Source organism: Numida meleagris, chromosome Z (assembly GCF_002078875.1).
Source record: "Numida meleagris isolate 19003 breed g44 Domestic line chromosome Z, NumMel1.0, whole genome shotgun sequence".
Classification (NCBI taxonomy): Eukaryota; Metazoa; Chordata; class Aves; order Galliformes; family Numididae; genus Numida; species Numida meleagris.
The window spans coordinates 62,163,952-62,187,148 of record NC_034438.1 but is presented as its reverse complement, the minus strand read 5'-3'; the positions used below and the strand labels follow the sequence as shown (position 1 = coordinate 62,187,148).

The following is a 23,197-nucleotide window of genomic DNA, read 5'->3' as shown; positions in this document are numbered from 1 at the left end:
CAAGATCCCTGCAGAAGGAGATTTTAAATCTACCAAATGTTTTGATTTTGTGTGCTGCAGTCAGTCGTTAAAGCCTCTTTTTAAGATGCTCATTTGACCTGTGTTTAAATGGAGGAGAACTATATAATGTTATTAATGTCAGGTATGTTTCTATTTCAGAATGTCATAGGCAGTAAGGAGGGCCTCTTGGACAAAGTGGTTTTTTGTCTTATTTTTACCCAAGGGGCCAGTTCTGTCAGAGCCTTGTTCCAGCAGGGCTGAAGCTCTTGGACAACTTCAGATGTGCTATAACTGTTGAAATAAATGACAAAGTGGAAGATTTTCTTTTTTGAGTGGCTCTCCTGGAAGTTGTGCACAAAAGGAGAATGTCACACCCTATACAATTTCCATCACGTTGATAACATATAATTTTGTTGGTGTGACTCCCAAGGAACATGTATTATGTCAACCAACATTTAACACTGTAAAACACTTTCCTTCCAGTAAAACACCTGCCCATTAGCAAAAGAATTTCACCAGCTCTCTGTGCCACTCATTTTTCATTCTCTGTACTACAGAGTATTCTGGAAGACTAACACACACAGTATAACCATAAAACTGAAGCATGTTCAGTGTGAACCGCAATGAAAGTTAACACCCTAAAAGGACTTGGTCCAGAGCAGGTCAAAGTCGCTGAAGTGCTGCCTACTTATTTCAGTTAGTTTTTAAAGAGTTAATAAAAGAAAGATCTTTTCTGAATAGTGATGATTTTGCAACTACTGAGCAGCTGGAGGCAGTCGTGAGTAGACATTGCCATCTAGTGGGAACTTTCTGTCATACATTGCAACTTGTACTCCCCCCAAAATATAGGTTTGATACTGCTTTTGTGTTTCAGCTACATCAGCTAGCAAATCATTTTTACTTATTTCATTCCTAGTCCCTAGATTTCTTTCCCCAATTGTTTATATTTACAAAAATCTTAATGCTTGTTCAATATGTGGTCAGTGCAAATGGATATTCACAGAGGTACACAAAAATTATTCAGAGTCCTTTTTGCAAGTTCTTGTATAGGAAATAAAAGCATATTCAGTATACCTGACTGCTCTGTCACCAAAAACAACAACAAGAAGGCCTTTAAAGGTCATTAGCAAAGCTCCTTCTGAGAGTTTGACTTGCTCACAGAGTAACTGCAATGGGGAGGACTGCATGCCTGCCCGATCCAAATTCTGTATGTTTCCCAAATCTCGTGAAAAAAAGCCCAGATTAAGGGTCTGACGGTGGCCATTCAACTATGATCTAAATATTCAGAATATGGGGTCATGACGTGTGATTTATCTTGTGTGCTCATAGGCAAGTTTAGACATAGCTGTTGTCTTCAAATTGACGCAAATTTCTCCCAGCAGAGACTTGCCAGCTTTGTTAGCCCAATCCCTCTTTCAGTGTGTTATTTTAGCAAGTGCTTGAAGTATGCACGGGATCTACCCTACGGAGTTTAGGACACCACCCATGGCTTTAAAGCAAGGCCTGTGCTTAAACATCCACTGAATGGAATTTTTAGTCTTATGAATACTCTTGGTGAGTTCTATCAAACTACTCCCATTCATAAAATCTTTTTCAGGACTAGGGTGAAATGAAGTGAAACAGAGCCTATGCTGTAAAGTATGTTTTTCTCAATGTATAAATGTATTTAAATACTAGGTGAAGTTAATGTAAGCATTTTATTCATTGCCAAATCCTCACAGTAATCTGTTTGATTTTTTTCTGTTGAAAGGAAACGCAATGCCTTTCACTTCCTGTGAATATCTCGTATAACAGTATCGGTGCTGCCTAACAGCATGAACCACAAGCCAAGGATTCCTGAGATGATCCATATACTCATTGTACCCTTGTCTGTTGTCATTCAGACAACCTATAAAGCAGGGTAATAACTGGGACTTGCAATCCAGTTAGAACCTCAACAGTGAGGGACATGTTCACAAGGCTTTTCTGAAGAAGACTTCTAGGAATTTGCCTGCTATTATGAAAAAGTATATTCCTGTTCTATACCAAAATTGTGGAAAAAAAATAGAGACAGCAGCCAATAAGCTTTGCCGTGGTGATTAAAATGGTTTAATGATGTTGTGCTTCACTTAAGATGAAATGGCATAGAGAACATCCAGTCAGCTGAGTCCCTACATCACTGCTTGTTTTTTTGGGTTTTTTTTTTTTTTTTGTACGTTTTATTGTTTAGCCTCATTAATCTTGCATTACGAAGCAATCAGATAGGGAAGCAGCCAAAGTGAAATAAAATAAAAATCATGGTGAACATTACAAGTGCCAAAGGTTGCCAAGACAAGTTTATGCTTTAAGCTCATTTAAACATGCTGAAAAAATGCTTCCTTAATCCTGAAGTAAAGACATTAAGCCTATAAATCTAAATAGTAGATGTATTTGAAATAAGCTGCTTCCTAGCTCTAGTTATGTACAAGAGATTGTTGGCCTTTACACAATTAGTGGCTCAAGCAGTAATGTTTTGTTTGCATCAGTAGCTGTGTTCATTAAACATGGTGTTTGATGACTGTTCTGGAATGCAGAACCCAGCCATTGATCTAAGCCACTTGGTGCACCCTTTGGAGATAAAGGGAGGGCTGAAATGTCTAAGTGCTAGGTTGGAGATTCATCTTGGCAAGGCAAACATCTGAAAGAGAAGAATGGATGACACGTTAAGAAGGAAATTAGTCCCTCAAATAAGGCTGGCTATCTAAAAAAATTAAATAACAAATCTCCCACAAGGTAGGATCTTGTTCATAACAGGGAGGTGATACTGCCAGCCATCTGAATGACAAAAATAGTGACAGGACACTGTAATCAGTAGTTTTACAGCTCTGTCATCCTGGCTTTCTTTTCCTCCTTTATCCTTTCACCTGATTAAGGCTGATTAAGGCTGCAATTTAATTCAATCCTGCATAAGGAAACCTTGCTCAAACGTGGAACTTTTACTCTAACACATGAGGCAAGAAAACATATTGCCACTGCTTCACTGATTCGAGATCAGTCACCCAGGGAAGCCTGAGGAGGTGATGCCCTGCCTCAGCTGTGGCTCCAACCCATGGACCACAGGAATATGACAGAAGGTCCATGGGTCCATTGGAGCTCATATTTTCAGTTGGAACTAATGATAAGACACAACAGTGGTGTAGTTCTCAGAAAGCCAAATGAATATACAGATAGCAAAATACAAGAAATATGATTTGTTCTTTATGTGTGATACAGCTAAAAGTGTTCTAATGGCAGTGATTGAAGTCTGACTGTTGGCAGAAGAATGCCCTGCACTTCATCCACTGAAACACCAAGCTGCCGAGTGTGGTTTTGCTGGTGTCAACGTGATGTGGATGTAGCAGCAGGCTGGACGGGATGGTGCCAGTGAGTTTTGGCTCCTCTCTGACCATGGCTGATCTATTTTGGACGTGGTCTTAAAAGGCAAACAATCTCACATGGTACATGTTGCCAAGGAATAAAATTAAAATATTGAGCTTTTTTTTTTTTAGTATAATGTAACTTTTCTAAAATTCTGTAATAGCATCAAAATGCGAGGATCTTAAGTGACATAAGCACTAAAAAGACATCTGATTTAGAATATTTTGAGCAGTGTTTTCTGACAGAAAATTTATGAATTGAGTGTTTAAAATACTTTTTTTTTTTTTTTTCAAGAGAGTGGAGTGTTTACACTTAGCACACTGTATATGTGAGATTCTAAGAAGTGTCTTTGAAAACCAACAGAACCATACAGTCTGACATAAGGGATTTGGTTCTTTCGAACTAATTTTCTGCTGATGTAGTTTTACTGGGTATAGTGCAATCACCCATGGTTTACAGTAGTGTAAGTGGAAAACAGATTCAAGCTGGTGGTCATGCAAAAATATCATCTGTGAGAAAAAAAACCACATTAGTTTATTTGTCTAGCAACTTATTCCACTTGGACTGTGAGAATCTTTTTGTACCATTATCATGTTATCAGGGGCTAAATAAGGAACTGAAAAACTACAGAAGATCTGGGTGGAGACCTAAGAAAGCAATTCAGCAGTCTGGAACTTCCTCTGCTTAGCAATTCTGGCATTAAAACCAAGCTGAATCAGAGGTATTCCGCCAAAATAAATTTGTGCAATGATGATATCAGATGTGAGGTAACAGCATGTCATGCTGGAGGATATCAGACATTCTTGAATAAACCACAAAGTCTAGATATAATCCTTTGCCGTTACACAGCAGCCTTGCCAACAAAGCAAACACAAATTTTAAGCTCCTTAAGGCAAGGCAAGTAGCAGTGTATGAAGCCTGTGTGGCTCGTCTGTGAGCTGGTGTGAAGTGCTCAATTCTGGACTTGAGTAAAGAACTTAGCGTGTATTGTAGTTTAGGACTATTAGACACGGATGAGACTAAGTAAAGATGAAGTTAAGCTTGTGCCACTTAAAAAGAAGGATGTTTTATGAATTGGAAGAGGTAATAAATTCAGTACAGAACAAATTTATTTAGACTATGATTGTTAAATTGCTTGGATAATTAAAACCTGTGATGGATGAGATGACATATAGTAGGAAAAGGTCAAGTATTTTTTTTTTCATAGCCTGATTTATCGTAAGGTAAATATTACCCACATGGCATTTGTTAACTGTATTTCTAAAATGTGTTCACACAGGCAGTGAATAGTGGTTATTTGATAAAGCTAAGAAAATAGAAAGCTAAACTTTTATGACATGTATATGGCCCAGTGCTAGCCAGAAAGATGTAAGCACAAGGGAAACATAAGCAATGTAGAAACTCTGCAATTTTGACCATACAAGGGTCTATCTACCCAGTTAAAGTCTGGCATTTATGTGAATTCGTGTTATTTTAGATATCTATTTTTATCCTGCATTAAATTCTTCATGGAGTGACACACAGAAATCCCAAAGAAAATTGCTAAGAATAGTTTCCTCTATCTACTCAAGCTTTCCTTTGCATAACATGGAAGTCTCAAATTATTGTGCTTCTCTTGGGATCAAGATGAAACAAGAAGTGGGGTAAAGATTATCCCTCTGCTAACTGCTAACCTCTGCTAACTGCAAGGACATCAGACTATATGTACCCTATCAAAGACTGTTGCATAGATTTTCAGTTTGTGTGACTGTTGTTTCTCCTTTTCCTGCTGCTTGGAAAAAAAAAAGTCATCCAAAAAATCACATTGTGCAATGATGAAAAAGTACATTCTGGTGTGAAATAACTGTGTTCTAGCCCATGCATTGAGCTGTGTACAGTCTGCCAGCTATCATAATCACACAGCTCTTGGTAGAGACACATCTTTATGGAGATCCTGAGCTGGAAGCTGAGAGCTGTGTAGCTGTATCACTGCAAATCTGCACATTGCCATCTTAGAAGACAAAAAAGCAGAGCCTGCCTAAACTGATGTGCCAGATGAGTGTTGTGAGTAGGAAGTCAAGCTTTAAAAAAAAAAAAAAGTTTTTTTTTTTTTATTTCTTTTACATACTAACAACCAGATTTGTACTTCCAATAACAGTGTGCCAGTTTCAGTTTTCACTGCCACATATATACGTAGGTCACTCTGAAAGTAATGCCTCCTATTTGTTTCCATGGAAGCTTCAACAGATACAAAAAACACAATAACACTATTTAGGAGACTAAATTCTCAGCTAAAAAACACTCTTTTTCATCATAGTCACCACTATTAGCTATTCATTTTGGCCAGTGATGAACAAGAGCCTGCATGCTGTGCTTTTAATCTGCATGGCTGCTGTGCTTTTAATCTGCATGGCCATCTAGAACATTGCTTGTCTTTCACAGTGCTGATACCACTGCTGAAACATACTACCTACTGGCTCACTGTGCTCACATCCACTGGTTGCCGTCCATCAACGCTCAGAATCAATGAATGTCACTAGGTGCCATTTTTTCCACATGGAGGAATTTGATTCCACATCTTTGCTTCATGTGCACTTCTGTGTCAGATGCCATTCTGTCAACCTGCCCCTCTGCCGCTATCGGTCCCACAGCAACAACGTTACAGAATATTGGTGGGAAAGTTCAGCCTCTATTGAAAAACCACCAACATCCACCTCTGATGGCCTGAGCCAACAGAAAAAAACAAAAAACAAAAACAGGAGGCAATACTTTCGGAGCAGCCCTCATATATGGTCACAATGTCTGTGGTGTTAGGTTTTTTTTTCAGATGGGAGAATTTGGATAATCATTTCTTAATCTGAAAGGCTGCTCTATACCTGTCAGTCTGCCACCTAAGCCTTTCTAATGGAGATGTCAATCGCAGTAATCTCAGGACACATTGTGACACCTTTATTTATTTTACACCTAATTCTACAAGCTGTCCCATTGCATGGCTTCATTAAATGAAGTCAGAGAATAGATTATTTGAATCTGAGAAGCCAACCTGTGGTTTGCCATTTAGTAGTCATGGACTAGCAGGGGTAGTAGTCTATTTATTGCATCCATTAATAGAGGGGGAAGATATTGTAAATCTAGCTTTGTTTAGTTTGTGCTTAACTGCTTGATTCAAACAATTGAAATTGCTGTTTGTTAAAGGTAATGTTGTGTGATCTTCTGTAAAACAGAATGTAAATATATCCCAACACTGGGAATAATGAATTTGTTTCTCTTTCCTGCAGCAATATGAGAACTGGAGACCAAACCAACCTGATAGTTTCTTTTCTGCTGGAGAAGACTGTGTTGTTATAATATGGCATGAGAATGGGCAGTGGAATGATGTTCCGTGCAATTACCACCTGACCTACACCTGCAAGAAAGGAACAGGTAGAAACGTTACAGAAACTACGGCATAACATTCTGTATTTCAGTTTTATATTGTTAAAGGGACAAATTGTTGATTTCTGATGATCAGTATGGTGATTCCAGACGTGAGTTAGCCCCCAAAATCACTTTTTCCACAAATTAAAACTCCTCCTAATCTTCTTTTGACTTGGGCACAGAATGATACACAGTTGAAACTCATGGTTAAAACGAGGCAAATTTCTTATGTGCAAGTCTCGAGAGACATTCACAGACCTGGCAGGACTGTTTTACTTGCATGCCTTGAAAATACTACCAATTCTTCTTTCCTTTGATGACATCCCTGTGAATTATGTGGGCAGCAGAGATGGTATGCGTGGAAACAGCACAAAGCTGCACCATGGCAGGTTCAGGCTGGATATTAAGAAACATTTCCATGCTATGAAGGTGGCCAGACACTGGAACAGGCTTCCTAGAGGGGTGGTGGGTGCTCCATGCGTGTTGGTGTTGAAGAGGCATTTGGACAATGCCGTCAATAATGTGCATTAACTTTTGTTTAGCCCTGAAGTGGTCTGGCAATTGGTCTAGATTCCAGTTGTCTCTTCAACACTGAGCATCATCTGTCAAGTGATGCTGCCTTCCCCTCCACATTTTCCAAAACTATGTAGCTTAATTATAGAATCATAGAATTGTTAAGGTTGGAAAAGACCTCTAAGATCATATAGTCCAACCGTAATGGCATTTTTGGAATCTGAAAAGCACTCTGGGCTTACACACTGTTAAAGCTGATAGTTACAAGAAACCTGAGAGATGCCAGGAGCTGTACATTAACATCTTATTTGTTCTCTGCCTCTTTGGATTGGAAAGTAAAAAAGAACGAAAATATTGTGTGTACTTCCCCGTTGCCCAATTACCATTTACAGCTTCTTGTAATATGTTCTCTGTGCACTGATGAATGCATGAGTTTAAAGTGCCTTTAAACAGTGTATTGTTGAGGAGACCATGAGAAGTTTTGAGAATAAGGAATTTTTCTTAAACGCTTGCTGTAAGTTCACTACTTTTCAAGTTTTACAGTTCTCCAGTGAAAATCTTTTCCTTGTGTGAGTATGAAAACTTTTTTTGTTCAAATTTATATCAGTAATTTAAAGCAAAAAGGAAATATTAATGACACAACCTGTCATTTCCCACTTCCCATTTGTTCTACAAAAACCAGAGAGCTACAGAAAAGACTGATCTCCCTGTTCTTATTTGAACATGTCTCTTTGGAGTCTTGCTGAAGCCATTGATGTAGAAGTCAGTAACACATTCAGAAGAGTATTCACTAAGTGATGTTTTGGGTTTTGTTTTTTTGTCTTCCTTTCAGTTGCCTGTGGTCAGCCTCCTGTTGTAGAAAATGCAAAGACCTTTGGGAAGATGAAACCTCGTTATGAGATTAACTCTCTTATTAGATATCACTGCAAAGATGGTTTCATCCAGCGTCATATTCCAACCATACGGTGCCAAGGGAATGGAAGATGGGATATGCCTAAAATTACATGCATGAATCGTAAGTTCTTTGATAATGAATCAGTGTTGGACTGAGATCAATAAACTCATTAATGTAAACAAGATCATCTATAATGATAACTAATGATAAGTAGCAAGCACATCTTTTAAGACAAGTGCAGGAGATACAAGAAAAGTCTCGTATTACGGATGCCAGCAGTACAGCTCCCTGTGTAGAAAAATCATCGGGGTTCAAGAACTAATATAAATGTTCATTTTCTGTTTTTACAGAAGTCATTAAGATACTTTAAAACTAAACAGCAGGACTCTCACAAAGTCCCTGAAATTGATAGGTTACTAATAGCACTAACTTCTATAGATGTATTCTAACTTTGTGTAAGAGATGCTTTTCCTCTCCGTAACACGGTCAAAGTACTAGTTAATTATTTGTTAGCCTTCTAATTAAACAAGAATAAATAGAAAGGGAAGTAAAGACAAATGATTCATGCTTTAATTATTTTAAGTTGATTTCCTTTTATTTTCCTCCTTTTCATTGCAGCATCCACATACCAAAGGACTTATTCTAAGAAATACTACTATAAACATTCTTCATCAGGAAAGGGAACATCATTAAATTCGTCGAAACACTACCATCGCTGGATCAGGACGTGGCAGGACTCAAGGCGCTGAGTGCTAAATGGTGAATGGGGATTTCCACCATTTCAGCCAAAGTTCTAACTTTCTGTGCCTTTTCTATCACTTTAGGAGTATTATGAAATTGTTTTGAAACTACGGACTCCGGTATTCACAATGCATTTTGCAAAAATATTGTGTTTATCAGAAAATTTTAAAAAAATATAGAAGAGAAGTGCTTATGGGGATAAAAAGAAACCATTTCCAGCCTACAATGATAATTAGTTTTTTATATGCCATCAGTGTGGACCATTTTATGATACCTACCAGCCTTCTGCAATATTTAAACAGCTCGATTTTAGCACCAATGAAAATGTAAATAAGATGATTTTAATGTTGTTTGTTTTTTGTTTTTAAAATCCTGTATATAAAATGAAAAGTCACACTAAGTTCAGGCATATTTATGGTTAGAATGGCCTCAGAGGTCTTCAGTCATTTATGACATTGTTTTTATGTTTACCTAGGCTGGAAATGGTTGAAATAACTTTACTGACTGAAATTTGCTATAAACAGGCGAAGATAAACACAAAAGTTACATGAATTTTTTTTTAAATGAAAACTGTGCCAGTTATCATTCAAGGTACAGTGTGTGTCCATGTGACACAAAATTTAGAGCACATAAGTGGGGATATAGCATGAACTAGGGACTGCAATGTGGAACTTTTTTTCTGCTCTCCATTCCAGCCTCATCATTCGTGAGAAAGGACTGCATGGAGGACTTGTATATGACAAGGAGGGCCTGTAAAATCCAAGTGCTAATACATTAACTTTATCAACCAGGGCCACCTTTTTTGAAAGAAAGAAAAAAGAAAAAAAGAAGAAAAAAAATGACTTTCACAACATTAACTACAAGGTCTATATTACAGGTCTCTGCATTCTAAAATGGAGATAGACCTAGTGTTTGGGGGATCAATTTTTGTAAAAAACAAACAAAATCAAAAAAGTAAATAATTTTGTATATATAACCATTTTTTAATCTTTTTATAAAGTAATGAATGTTTGTGTATGAATGCTGCAGCTGTGAAGCGTACATAAATAAATGAAGTAAGCCATACTGATTTAATTTATTGGATGTTATTTTACCCATGCAAAGAAGATTAAAAGAGCTCGCCAGAGCAGTATTAGCCCCTGAGCTCCACTTTTGGAACCATCTTTTGCTGTTTCCCTAGAGAACAAAATTCCTGCTAAACAGGATCATTTGCTTGTGGTTAGATGGGTGAGATCTGTGTGACTTGCGGAAGAATCAGGATCTTGGCTTTCTAGAAAGAAGTGTGCACAAAGATATTATAGGTTGTAGTTGGTGCAGTGTGTGCGTAGGAGTTTTCTGTTATGATTTCTTACCCTGGTCAGTGTGACAACTGACCTCGATCTGTACAGTAAGTGTAGAAGGTAATGTTTGGAAGGACCTCTCTACATAAAGGACTGTGTCTGATTATTTCTGGGAATTTCCCTGCACAGCTTTGGGCACAGGAAAAAAGGAAAGAAAAAGGGAAAATAAAGAACAGTAAGTTCCCTGGGATACACTTTTAAAAATGGCATTGCAAATACAAAGACAGACGGGAGGTTTATGCCTTTGTGTTAGTGTGGGGAGATGATACAAAATATTGCAAAGGAAAACAGTTGAAAACACAGCCAGCATTTAAGAATTTGTCCTAGGCAGAGCTGCCCATGAGGCAGCCTTGCCACGGCTTATTGGGAACACTGATTACAGTCCCAGATGATATCTCTTAAAAAATGGCAGTGACTGCTCCATCCTGGGTACCCAACCTTTGTGTGTTCAGCCTGGCAATGCGTCGCTGCATTGGCTGGTTCATTCCCCACCCCTGCCCCCAAACAATGCACATAATACTTTTCTCTATTTATATTATCTTGTATAGTGTATAATGTGAATGTCTGTTTTTTTTGTGAATGAAAGTCTAAAATCTTTGTAACTTTTATATCTGCTTCTGTTTCACCAAAGAAACAAGGTTTTGCTATACTGTGACTTGTCTTGTTTTTGCATGTCTTCCTGTTTAAATCTATGCAATGTGATTTTTTCATATGAATACAATTAGACTATCAGGTACTTCACGGTCATCATGGGCTTGGTCAAATGCCCACTGGAGTCAAAGAGAATCAGCTGGCTGAACTTTCACAGGTGCTGGATTTGATTTTATATGAGCAACTGTAGGGGATTTGGAGTAGCATTTTAAGATTCACAGTTTATGTTTTGAAGTCAATTATTGTTTGTATGAGTCAAGGCTTTGCTCATAAGTATACAGTATTCTGCACATCACTTCCTTGTACCAGAAGCATACAGAACAGAAAATATATTTTAACACTTTGCAAACTTTCTCACCATATGTATAAAAAACCCTGCATAGATTTGTTGTTTTCTTGTCTACTTGTTGGATTTAAGCAATGTTGTAAGGCATTCAGATAACATTGTGATTGTAGTTTAAGTAGGTTAGGTGCAGTGCTTATATTGATTTTTTTTCACCTCCTTCTATTAAGCATAATAAAATAGGACTGACAACATTCCTTATTAAAAAAGAAAAAAAAAAGAAAAAAAACCACAACCTGTTACCAATGCTTGTTTATTTAGACAGAGAATGGAATGTTTTTTTAAGCCTGACCTAAATCTCAAGTGGTCCAGTGCTGGAACTCGTGTCACAGGGCAGGTCTGGTGGGATACTGGGATGTCACTGCAGCAACACCGATCTCCAGAGTGTGGCAGGGCATTTGATAGCGTACAGTAACAGCTGACATGTTCTTTTTTCAAATGCTCTTCCTTAGCTCTCTTTTCTTGCCTTCCAAGTTTACCCAGGATCCTGTTTAACATTTGTCAGATCCCACTCTGCAGATGACATTCTCTTCCTGCAGAGGTTAGCACTTACACAGGGTTGGGACAAACAAGGCCACCTGTTTCATAGAGCATCTCAAAGAGGTAGTGCACTAGGGACATGCTGCCTAGCAGAAACATTCCTGTATCCCGGCTACACCCTAAAGGCTGCATGACTTGAATCTAGATAGAAAGAGACAGCTATATCTCCTTGTGGGACACTGGTGTCTCTGGGATATCCTGTTGAAGAGTCACGTCAAGTAGATACTCATCAGAGACGGGGGATAGAAGTATGACACAGGAGAAAATACAGGACCCTGGGTATACCAACAAGGTGCAGACGGGCTGGCAAGGGGCTTCTAAAGGAAGGGATAGCATGCAAAGAGATCTTTGCAGTGTGGAAGAGTTTTGCCAGGGCCATGGCTGAAGGTTGACCCTCCATTACTGTGGATACCATACTGTGGGTATGGTTTGGGTCCATGTCACTGTAAGTGAAAGATCCTCATTGCTGCAGCACTGAGCAGATGCAGAAGCCAGCACACACATGCAGACATTTCCTTCACAAGAGGATGATGGACCTGCCACAGCCAGTGTGATCAGAGCTGTGAGGAGCTCAGTAGCACAGCGGCCTGGCTGGTGGCAGCTACGGGAATCATGGTAAAAGTCCTGACAGTGCTTGTGGATATAATAAAATCCTCTGTGAATCTCTGCTCCCTCAGTAACCCTTTGCATCCAGAGGGGCTGTGTTTGTGTCTGCTGGCTGTTGTCTGTTATATGCTGCCCTCTGCCCCACAGAACAATATGATGAAATATTTGTGTTTTCAGTGCAGCTGCATTAAAACTCAAAGGGAAATCTGTCTCTTTTCGTTGTATTATTTACCATAAGCAGTAGCATGCATAGGCCTCTGTGAGCATATTGTTTTTCCTGACAAGCTGTGAAATAGATAGAGAGGCTGTTTGGACTGAGCACTGAAGAAAGCTGTGACATGCAAAGAGGCCACATAAGGTCATTAACACAGAAAAGCCAAGAAGTACAGTAATTACAAGGAAAGAAGTAAAATGCAGCAAAAATCATCTGAACACTCATGCAGTAGAAATTGAAGGAAATGCAAGATTCCGCAAAGCACAATTTGATGCAAACTCTGGCTTTCATGGAAAATACATTTTTTCAGGTGAGGAAGGCATTAGCTAGTACTGTACTAGAGGCTAATACACTGCTTAAGTGCAGAAAGAAAAAAGAGGAATGGGACCTTGAGATGTATCAGAAGAATTTCTTGCAAGGATGGGAATGGATTCATGATGCTACAGAAATGCCTCCAGAAGTCCAGCTGCCAGCAGCCAGGAGATGAATTCAAGCTGGAGGTGGTCCAGAATCCTACTTTCCCAATGGTCGGAAGATCCTTGGTTCATCAGTCCTTGTGGGTCCTTTGCAACTCAAGATGTTCTGTGATTCCGTGAGTGGGGAAGCTACAGGCCAGGCAAACACAGGCTATGGTCCTGCACCAGTGCAACAGTTTCAATCAACAACTATATGGCTTCTGGCTCTAAGATATAGGAGCTGCTTCATGTAGCAGTGAAAAGTTCTGTGATGGTGGAAGACCTTACTGCTTTAAGGCAAGAGGAGATCAGCTCAGGAAAGGGAAGAAGCAGTGTGATTGTCTCTGCAGGTTGTAGCAGGTGTCCTTCATCTCTTACACTGCAGTGTTCATGGTGTTAATCAAAAATAATTTTCCTACACAGCAGGGAAACAGAGGCTTGGCAGAAACTGCATACAAAAATCTGTAGCTGACCCAGGAAATAAATTTGTATTTCATAAGGGCCCTACTCCTTCACAGGTTAAAAAAAGAAAATAAATTGGCTAGAAGTTGGAAATTTTGGTTCCAGAGGCATGTGTGAGAAGTCCTGCAATGATAAAACCCTTACTTCAAGGACTAAGAGGTAATCATGGCTGGTGGCTGGGCCACAGCTCCCTGATACCCACCCTGACCTCTCCAGTGCATCCTCCAAAGCCACCAGACTCCCAGCCCACACACCTTGCCTATGACCTTTCACTCTGGAGAAAACAAAGTAGACTGGACAGCTCATGCTTGCTTTCTAATACTGCCGGGGGGTAAGGGGATCCTAGACACACTGTAGAGTGATCTGTGGTATCTAATCAATCACATGCCAGTGGGTGACAATCTGCATGTGGGTGAGATCTCCATGTGCTATCTGCAGCATGTTCTCTGGAACAGGAATTTCTCTTGCCACTGTGTAGACACTGACAGAGAGCAATGCTTTAAGGAGAAAGGCATGACTGGAAAACCCGATGATTTGATCCCTTCTCCCCTATGTCCTTCCCATGCCAGCAGCCTGGCTCTCTCCCCAGGGGCATGCTTTCCAGACGGCCGTTTCCAAAAGCAGGTTAAAATGGACCAAAGTCTTATGAAAATAATATTGTTATGAAAAGAAGTTGTTATGTCAGAGACAAAATTGCAGGAAGAATGTCTAGATGAAAAGAACATAGCTATTGATTTGAAAATGGTAAATCAATCCATATCAAATTTGTATTGGGGAATAATTTGAGTTCATACTAAACAATTTGCACCAGCTGGACAGTTATATTCCCAGTGACAGTACATCAGCTTAATAGCTAGTTATAATATAAAATATATGCTATTGTTGTTTTCAATAAATAGGCTTAAATGAGTGTGTTCTTGTTCGGTAACAGAATTTCTATTTGCACTCTGTTACTAGAGTTTTTTAAAGCTCCTGCAATCTTTTAGGACTTTACTTAATACAGACTTTTCAGCTGGTGTTTGTACAAGTGGGTTACACCTTCAGTGACTTTCTAGTCCTGGAAAATTGTTAGGAACAGCTATTTATACTACTAAAGCCAGACATCTGAGTTTAAAATGACAAGCAGAGGAAATGCAAAAAAGGTTTTTTTGGACACCTCAAGTGAGATCAACATAGTGCTGAAGTGAAATGAAGTGAAATAAAGTGAATAGCTTAGGACATCCAGCATCTCTTACAGTTGTTCCTGAAGATGAATGTGAAAGATAAGTAAAAAAATGTTTCTTTTTCTGCAAAAGTGAAAGGTCTGCTGTGAGAGGAAGAGAGAATGCAGAGTAGCTGGGGCAGTGTCATAAGCATGTCCAAGGCAATGCATTTGGAACCAGTGTTAAACAGGGTTGAATTTGCAGATAAGGATAATATGCGTGGTGCAACAAATCGTCAGGCTGCTAGGATAGTTGCAGTTCATTTCTGTGGGAGTACATTTCCTTTCTGTTAAATCATTGTGGCTTTCCAAATGAGGGTACAGATCAAAATTGTCCCTTTACTCAGCACAATCTGCTGCCGTGCTTCAAGTGTGGCTTGGAGTAGCCACCTGCCCTCAAAGGCACATCTCCTGCAAGCCATCCCCACCACTGCTAAGCTTCACTTCACTTCTGTGGAGTTTGCAGGACTCTCACTTTGAGGCCATCAGGCAGTCACATCTGCTGCCAAATACGCCATCCAGGATTCTTCACATGCAGACAGAGTGTCTGCGGAAAAGCAGTTGTCCCTGACATGTGCTTTCAGCAAGGGCTCATACAGACTAACACTGTACAGCAAAATGCAAAGGCATGGGTCATTACCTTTACAATGGTGAGAGCATAGATTTTAGCACAAATATTGCAAATGTATACATTACACGTACAGATAAGGAAGAAGAGCAGGAAAAGGAAAGAGGGATATCTTCAAATGTTCCTTCCAACACAAACCATTTGGTGATACTATGAAAACAGAGAAACACTGGGAAAAATATTGTTGGGATTGGTTCTGGTAGGCATTAGGAGGTCTTGTTCCAAGAGCAGCCTCTCCACATCCAAGAATGAGATAAGCTCAAAGAAACACTGGAGTACATGGATCTCATTAAAGTTTATTACTTCTTCAGTTTTCCACACACATAAAAATTAAACCCATATAGTTATGCCACAGGGCCAAAACATTTTTAGATGAAATAACCAACAGGATGACAACAGCAGGAGCCAATGAAAATCATTTTTAGGGGGCAGTGTCTCCCTCCTTTGCACCCTTCCTGTAGCAGGCATATAGCTGCCTAATTTCTGAGGGATAATCAAGGAGTTAGAGGTGGAGGCATTTTATTTGCTTCCCTGTGTTATTTATTTAAAAGAAAAGTGGCATATGTAAAGTCCAAACATGAGGGCATATATGTCCCAAACTTGTAAACCTACTACATAATTTTTTTTGGTCCATGACAACTAATATTTCTTTCGTCTATTCGAAGTATTGCTTTGGGTAGCTACAAAGTCAGTGTTGTATCATCTGCAGGTTTATATAATCTGTGCCTACATGGATCAAAGTCAAAAAGGAAAACAGGATAGCTTAAAAAAATGAGTGTTCTAATTGCAAATCATGTCTTTGAAGTATGAGCCACACCAATAAGACGTGTTTTACAGTATCGTGGTGCTACATGGGCATACCTTCTGTCCAAGGATCATCATGAAATACATAAGCATGGAGAGCTTGGTCTTATAATAGGAATTTCTCACACTTATTCTTCAGTAGATCTGGGCTGTGCAAACAAATTTTCAGTTCTAAAAGTTTTAGTACACCCAGGATCTGGGGCTCTGCTCCAGTACTTTTTAATGCAATAAGTATCTCATTACGCAACACAGTTAACATCATACTTCAAGGCCATATTTACCAATATGAAGCCAAAGACAACTAAACAAATGAATGACAAAATGTTCGTGTTTTTATTCATTGTGTGTTCAGGATCAAGTTCAAAACGGCCGGGTTAAAGCAGGCAGATGTAAAATGCTACTGTCACCTCAACCATCCAGATGGAAAAAATATAATAGGAAACACTGTGGAAGTGCAACTTCACTTCTTAATGCTTGTGTTTTTTGAGGGAGCTACAAGTGCACTCCTGAAAGCTGACGTGGGAGCTGAGCCAAGACGGGTGCTAGCTCATAAACGTTACAGAAGGACATACCATTTGCTACTGTTGTTGATAAAAGCCTTCCTTCCCAAAGGAAGATCACCTATTAATATCATCTATCAGGCCGAAAAGTAGAAACACGTGTTGTTGTACATTCCCATGTATGGATCTATTGAGCTTTTCACAGTTACCAAACACACATGTACCTCCTAGCTTTTATTTGAACGAAAAGCTGTTTCAGTTTAGCACTTCTACATTTTATGCCTGTCTCTTTTCTCCTATTTTAGAGCAAATGTTTAAAATATTGCCAGTGTTTCTCCATTCACGAGTACAAAGCTATAAGGTAAGACAGCTTTTTATTCCCTTCCTTTAAGCTTAATATGTTTAGCAAAGCAGAATCTTGCTAATGTCAAACACTCAAAAAAGTCTGTAGACAAGAAAGCTGTTTTCTAACTTCGGAATGCTACTGGTCCTTTTTTTTTTTTTTTAGGTTTTCATTGCAATCTATTAGCGGAACATCTTTGCTTTGCTTTTGAATGAAAACTGAATTCTTGCATAGGTGCATGACTGGGCGCTTCAAAAAAAACCCTGAATACTGACAGTCCTGAGGTACAAATGTTGAATTCCCTGTGAGGGAAACAAAACAAAACAAAACAAAACAAAACAAAACAAAACAAAACAAAAAAAAGAGCTTCTTAGGTTACATACATGTAACAACACATTCAAAATCTCCATCTGAGCCACAAAGACTTGCACAGATGACTGCCATGTGCATTTTATTGACAATATAATGGAGAACTATCTGGGGAAATTCCACTGCCTGCTAATTTATTTTTCTCTGTGCTCACTGTCAAAGTGCAGAAATTGAAGGGAAAAACATATTATTTCCCCCAGATGCCTCAGTCATTATGGTGGGGGCAAATACCATTTATAAAAGTAGAAAACACTAGTGGTAGTGTAGAATCATATGTTTTCAGTGAAAATGCCTCCTTTTTTCCCTCTTTGGTGTGCTGACTGCTTCAAGACAAATCTAGTGTTGGTCAACATTTAAGGATCAATTTTCAGATATTACTTTGTAATAAAAATACATAGTGTGCATCTCCACTGAGTGCTGAGACTAAGCTGGACAAACAGCAGGAAATGTCACATCATAATGAAGCTCACAGCTAACAGCCTGTCCCTGTGAAATGAATCATCAGGCTAGTTTGCATGCCCTGCGTGTTCTACCTAAGTATGGCCTGGTTGATTCGAGGACCATTTGGTAAAACCTTAGTATATGGTAGAGCACACATAAGTCTTTTGAGAGGGATTGCTGGGAACACTATGGCTATTTCCCCATGAAGTCTCTCAGAGTTGCACCTGTGAGTGCATTACGCTTGCTGGAGAATGCTTTGCTGGAGGTAGGCTGGCTGATTGACTGTGACAAATTATCCCTTTAGACATATATATATTCACAGGGAAACCTAGGAAGAAGAAGTTTTCACTGTTCTTTGGATAAATTGGCTGCACTCAGATTGTGATTTACTCTTGTGTGCTAGTTTAACTTATTTTGCTGCTCAAGAAGCAATAAAGCTAAGGTGCTTTGAAATGCTTGTGGCAAGCTCCTGCTGAAAGCTACCTGGTGTGGGTGAGAAGTGCATCTTTTCTTTAAGAACATGTGTGATAGCCTTTGTAATTTAACACATCTTTCTCTTAGATGGGATTAGAATCCACCAATTTAGTGGTTATTATCTTATTTTTTTTAAATTATGCATCATCAACAAGGATGAATACCAACAGCTTTATTTTACTTTCTTTGTTGCCACTATACCAGTACCTCACTTCCACAGAATGCCACTGTTTCCAGCTGCTTTGGCAAACAAGAACCACAGAACATTTGTTAGGAAGGATAAATTTTAACACAGCTGTCAATCAATGTGCAGAGTCAGAAAATAAAAGACTAAACTAAGGAAATCCAAACTGTGCAACTTACTGTAGGTGACCTGCTTCAGCAGGGGGTTGGACTAGATGCTCTCCAACCCTACGATTCTGTGATTCTGTAAACTAAGAGGAACAAATTAACACCACCCTTTTGCTAAACATACAAACAGCAATGACTAGGACAGAAGAAAGTGAATGACAGTGATTGAAACTAATTTTTTTGTTTCCCAGTCTTGTAGCATTCTAAACACACCTTTCTGTTAGTGTCAGGCAACGCAGCAAGAAGACAGCACAATGTCCACTTGTTCTTTTCGTTGGAATTTCTTTTTTCTGACCACTCATCAGACGAGCACACATTATTTATGTCAGAAGCAAAGTGCTGCTGGTAGCATCCAGATTAGTTTCTGGGGGACAGACCTTGACAGGTGATGATGGCCTATCTCTCCAGCCTAGAGTGGGCTTCAGAGCAACAGCTATTGCTGGCTGGGATGTAATCATCACCCTTCACCACACGAGGGAGAAGTGTTCGAAGCTGCCATTTAGGATTTCTTTTTTTCCTGCCCTGTCTGTCTTCCGTAACTACATTAGAATTAATTGTCCTTGGGTGAAGAGGATTATAGACTGTTGGCTCTAAAACTTAGATCCTTCTACCTTCAACACTCTAAACTGATGGCATTACCAATTTATGGTGATGGAGCATTTTCAGTTAACCCATCAGTGCTTCATATGCCAAGACTTTCTAAATGAGTTTCTTGGACATTTGATTTTTTGCTACTTCATTGGCAGTTTTATTTCCCGTTAGTAGCTGAGTATGGCAAGTGTTTTTTTTATTAGCTTTATGATTAGTTTCTGTCCTTTGCAATATGAGGTGTCTTTCTCACAATCTGATTTGGCTTCTAGCAATGCCAGGTCAAATTACTCTCAGATATTCCATCTGTTGATTTTTTTCTGGTTTGTCAGAAAAAGTGACTTCATATGGCCTATGAATTCACAGTTTCCTCCGGTTTCTTACACGGAAAATGTACCGTGTTCTTTCTCTAGGAATATTCTGGCATGGAAAAGGCATATCCTTCAGTTTTAAAAAGGCTGTCTTCCACCATCTGTATCATGATGTAGTCATGATATGACGGCTCTTTGGGTGATGCTGGACTGCAGAATTTAGCACCATGGAGGTTCCAGTCCAGCTTCTCCAGTTTGACCTAAATATCATCTGCATGCAGAGGGGGGAAAGAAAGCGCTGTGGTCCCAGGAGCAATTTCTGAGCATTCCTCTTAGAACAAAGGACTGAGGGGGGGTGCATTTTTCCCCTTCACTATAAAACAGTCTTTTTTAACAAACCTGTGTCAGTGAATTGAATGAAAGACACGGATCTGCCTATAACCTCTGCCTTTCATTATATTCTTACATGACCTCTGCTAAAATAGCAAATTGAATCTTAGGCCAGAAATAGTGTTTCAAATGGAAAATACATACGATGCATCTAAATGTGTATTCCTTTTTTCTTTAGCAGCCAGCCAAGAAGAAAAGCTCTCCTTGCAGATTTTGCTTTTTAACCTGACAATAAGCAGTAGAAGTGGGATATTAAGGGTAAGTTTGCCAAAACATGACGAGGATTTAGGAACAGAAGTACTGTTTGCTTTCTGAATTTTTGTTGTTGTTGTTGCTAATAGATCTTTCAGGAGCACAAGAAAATCTCTTCTCTGTGCTTTATTTACTGGGTCAGTCCATTGACAATGAAATTGTAAATGTCAATAACTGTACAGCAGTGACCATTACTTTGATATCCAATTAAATATCTAAAATACAACTCCAACATTCCTTGCAATTTGCATAGAAGTTATGGCACTACAACTCACTCAGTGAAGTTTATTTCCTTAGACAGTTTTTGGTTATGCAGTGATTTTTTGTACTATGGAGAGAACGCATGCAAAACACTATTTTACTTACAATTCAGATGGAATGAACTTGGTTAATTTACTTCAGGACCAGAACTATTCTTCCTAGAAAGGGGAAAGCAATTTCAGACCTGTTACCAAATAATTGTATCTTAATGATAGCATGAGTAAGAGGTTGTTGAGGACACCTTGGATGAGCTCCGCTAGCACACAGCTCTTTGCTCTTTCCTTTGCGGTGTGTGACAGGACTGAGGGGTGACCCAGCAGCAGCAGTGAGGAGAGCTGTGCCCCCTGCACCCTCGCTGCCTGCCCTGCCCTTTGTGCAGACACTTTGGGGTAGGAGAATGGACTTCAAGCAGCACAGGCCAAAAAGATCCCTTTGGGGTTAGATGGTAGAGCAGTGCAAAGCATTTGGTTTTCATAGAACGACTGAAAATCCCGAATTGAAAGGAACCCACAAAAACTGAGACCAACCTCTGGCTCCACACAGCACCACCCAAACCCAACCCCCGTGTCTGAGAGCGGTGTCCAAACGCTCCTCGAACACCGGCAGCTTGGGGCTGTGCCCGCTGTTCCACGCCCACCGCCCTCTGGTGCAGACCTTTTCCCTGACCCCCGCCCCTCCCCTGACACAGCTCCATACCGTTCCCTCGGGCCCTGTCGCTGTCACCAGAGGGCATACTTCTACGTCCTTCTCGCACCGCATCGCCCAACCCTGCACAGCGCGGAGCACGGCGGCACAGCCCCTCCCCTCGCCCGGCGGCTGCGCAGGCCCCGATGCGCCCCAGGGCACGGCTGGCCGTTTTACCTGCAGGGCACGGTGCTGGCTCACGTTCACCTTGACATCCACACTGCATGTCCCAATAAAAGGAAAACCACCCCTGTGAGCAAGGGCCTGCCGAAGCAGTGGCCCTGTGGCCGTCTGTGTGCGCGGCTGCCCGGCGGGCAGGGGCTGCGGCGCGAGGCGAGCTGCGGGCGGCAGCGCCTGTCCTTGGCGCAGCCCGACGCTAGGTGTCAGGCGGAGGCGGGGGATCGCTCGGCCGTACGTGGCGTTGGAGGGGCTCAGAAGCAGCCACGGGTTAGAACTGGTGACTGAGGCATCTCACGCAAGGAAGAAACGCGCTCTTGTGTAGCAACGCTGGCTGAGATTAAGGCCGTGTTTCTAGCTTTTGCCCAGGCTTCAGCACACATCTATCTTTATTGAGCTGTGTTTACAGCTGTTTGAGGTGGGGAGATTGCCATTTGCAGGTGAAGATTACTTAGAAGTGCATCTTCAGACGTTTGAGATTGTTGTAGGAATGCAAGTTCTTGCTGCAGTTATGATGGCACAAAGCATTTGCATGAACCCAAAGCTGCAGTGTGTCCCGCAATTAAACCGCTTGCATTTTCTGTACACGAGGACTCAGTTGTAACTGTTCGTCTTCTCATTTATATCTTCAGCTTTCACCAGTGGGAGCTGAATAATGAGAGGTTTGGTTTTGTACGTCACTCCTGATACCTCCTTCTTTTTCCTGTCTGTGAAGATCAGTAGGTGCTTCAGTTAAAGTATGTGCCTGAAGTTTCCCAAAATCACAAAAAATTCTACAAATCACACTTGTAATGATTTTGTTACTCAGTCTTTAGAGACATTTTGGGGCAGAGAGGCAACTATGTGTCCCTTATTTCTACTAAAAAACTACTGTTGTCCAGTTGCGTGGGTTGTCCTGAAGTTCATTTGCAGAATTTGGCTGATTTTATCATGAATTGCTTTAAATTATTAATTGGTGCCTGAGACCTGAACCTAAAAAATTGAAATTCACGTATTTTCCTATCCTAATTGTGATCAGAGAAAATTAAATACTGCTTTGATAACTGCTACAGTCTGACAAGTTGTTATTTAGGCTTTGAAAATTGAATTTAGCTGTGAATTTGATCCAAACAACTGAGGCTGGCTGGTAAAAGGGTGCTAAGAGTGCAAGGAAAAGCACCCTGCAGGGTAGGTTCATCAAGTTCTCTCCATCAGCAGGATTCTAAAACCTTTCAAATGGCTAGAATCATTTGAGTTGGAAGGCCATCCTCTAAAGGCGATCCAGTCCAACTCCCCTGCAATGAACAGGGACACCTACAGCTACACTAGGTGTGCAGAGCCCCTCCAGCCTGGCCTTGAATGTCTCCAGGGATGGGGCTTCCACCACCTCTCTGGGCAACCTGTCCCTGTGCCTCACCATCCTTTTTGTAAAAATAGATGCTGCAGTTCAGCCATGGCTTTTGTCAATATAATGCCTGCAGGCTGTGAAGTGTAGGGAACATATACAGAAAGAATTATGATTTTCTGCTTTGCGGATTTATAAGCAGAACTGCATGAGACAGAAGCAGGAAAGTGAATGTGTCTGCACCTGGTGCTGAATGCAGGTTGAGTATTAAATCAGTGGTTTAGTGAAAGAGCGTGTGCAGACAGCAATGATCATTCAAGGCTGGGAAAACTGCTACAGGGAGGCACTGAAGAGTTCTGTGTCACTGGGAAGGCATGGCCAACAGCCAGTGCTGGAGGAAGATGAAGGAAAAAGCAAACGTTTTATGCAGTCTGTACAATTACCACTGGGTTGAACGGAGCTTGTGAATTTTCAGTGGCTTGGTATTATCAAGATAAAGCTGCATGCATTTCTGGAAGTGAAGTGTTGAGGGGCAGCACATTGTACCTGGTGAGGCTTGAGTAGCAGG

General features: G+C 40.3%; 1 protein-coding gene and 1 long non-coding RNA gene across 8 annotated transcripts in view; one reads left to right on the top strand and one right to left on the bottom strand.

The window, feature by feature from the left end:
• Positions 1-10,915, top strand: part of VCAN (versican) — a 108,197-nt gene extending 97,282 nt beyond the window's left edge. For 5 of the 6 annotated variants that reach the window (XM_021380774.1, XM_021380779.1, XM_021380776.1 and 2 more), the window contains 3 exons: positions 6,633-6,777; positions 8,117-8,299; positions 8,798-10,915. In XM_021380774.1, the coding sequence (XP_021236449.1) occupies positions 6,633-6,777; positions 8,117-8,299; positions 8,798-8,928 (459 nt within the window). In that variant the 3' untranslated portion in view covers positions 8,929-10,915. The remainder of the gene's footprint in view (positions 1-6,632; positions 6,778-8,116; positions 8,300-8,797) is intronic. The other variant, XM_021380775.1, reaches the window with a different exon arrangement.
• Positions 1,154-21,498, bottom strand: LOC110389815. 2 transcript variants are annotated; one of them, XR_002433399.1, is made up of 4 exons: positions 21,306-21,498; positions 20,550-20,602; positions 6,661-6,760; positions 1,154-2,656 (listed from the first exon to the last, which is right to left on the bottom strand). It is a non-coding gene; the product is annotated as an uncharacterized LOC110389815 (long non-coding RNA). The 2 variants fall into 2 exon arrangements; XR_002433400.1 differs by lacking the exon at positions 21,306-21,498 and adding an exon at positions 21,141-21,298.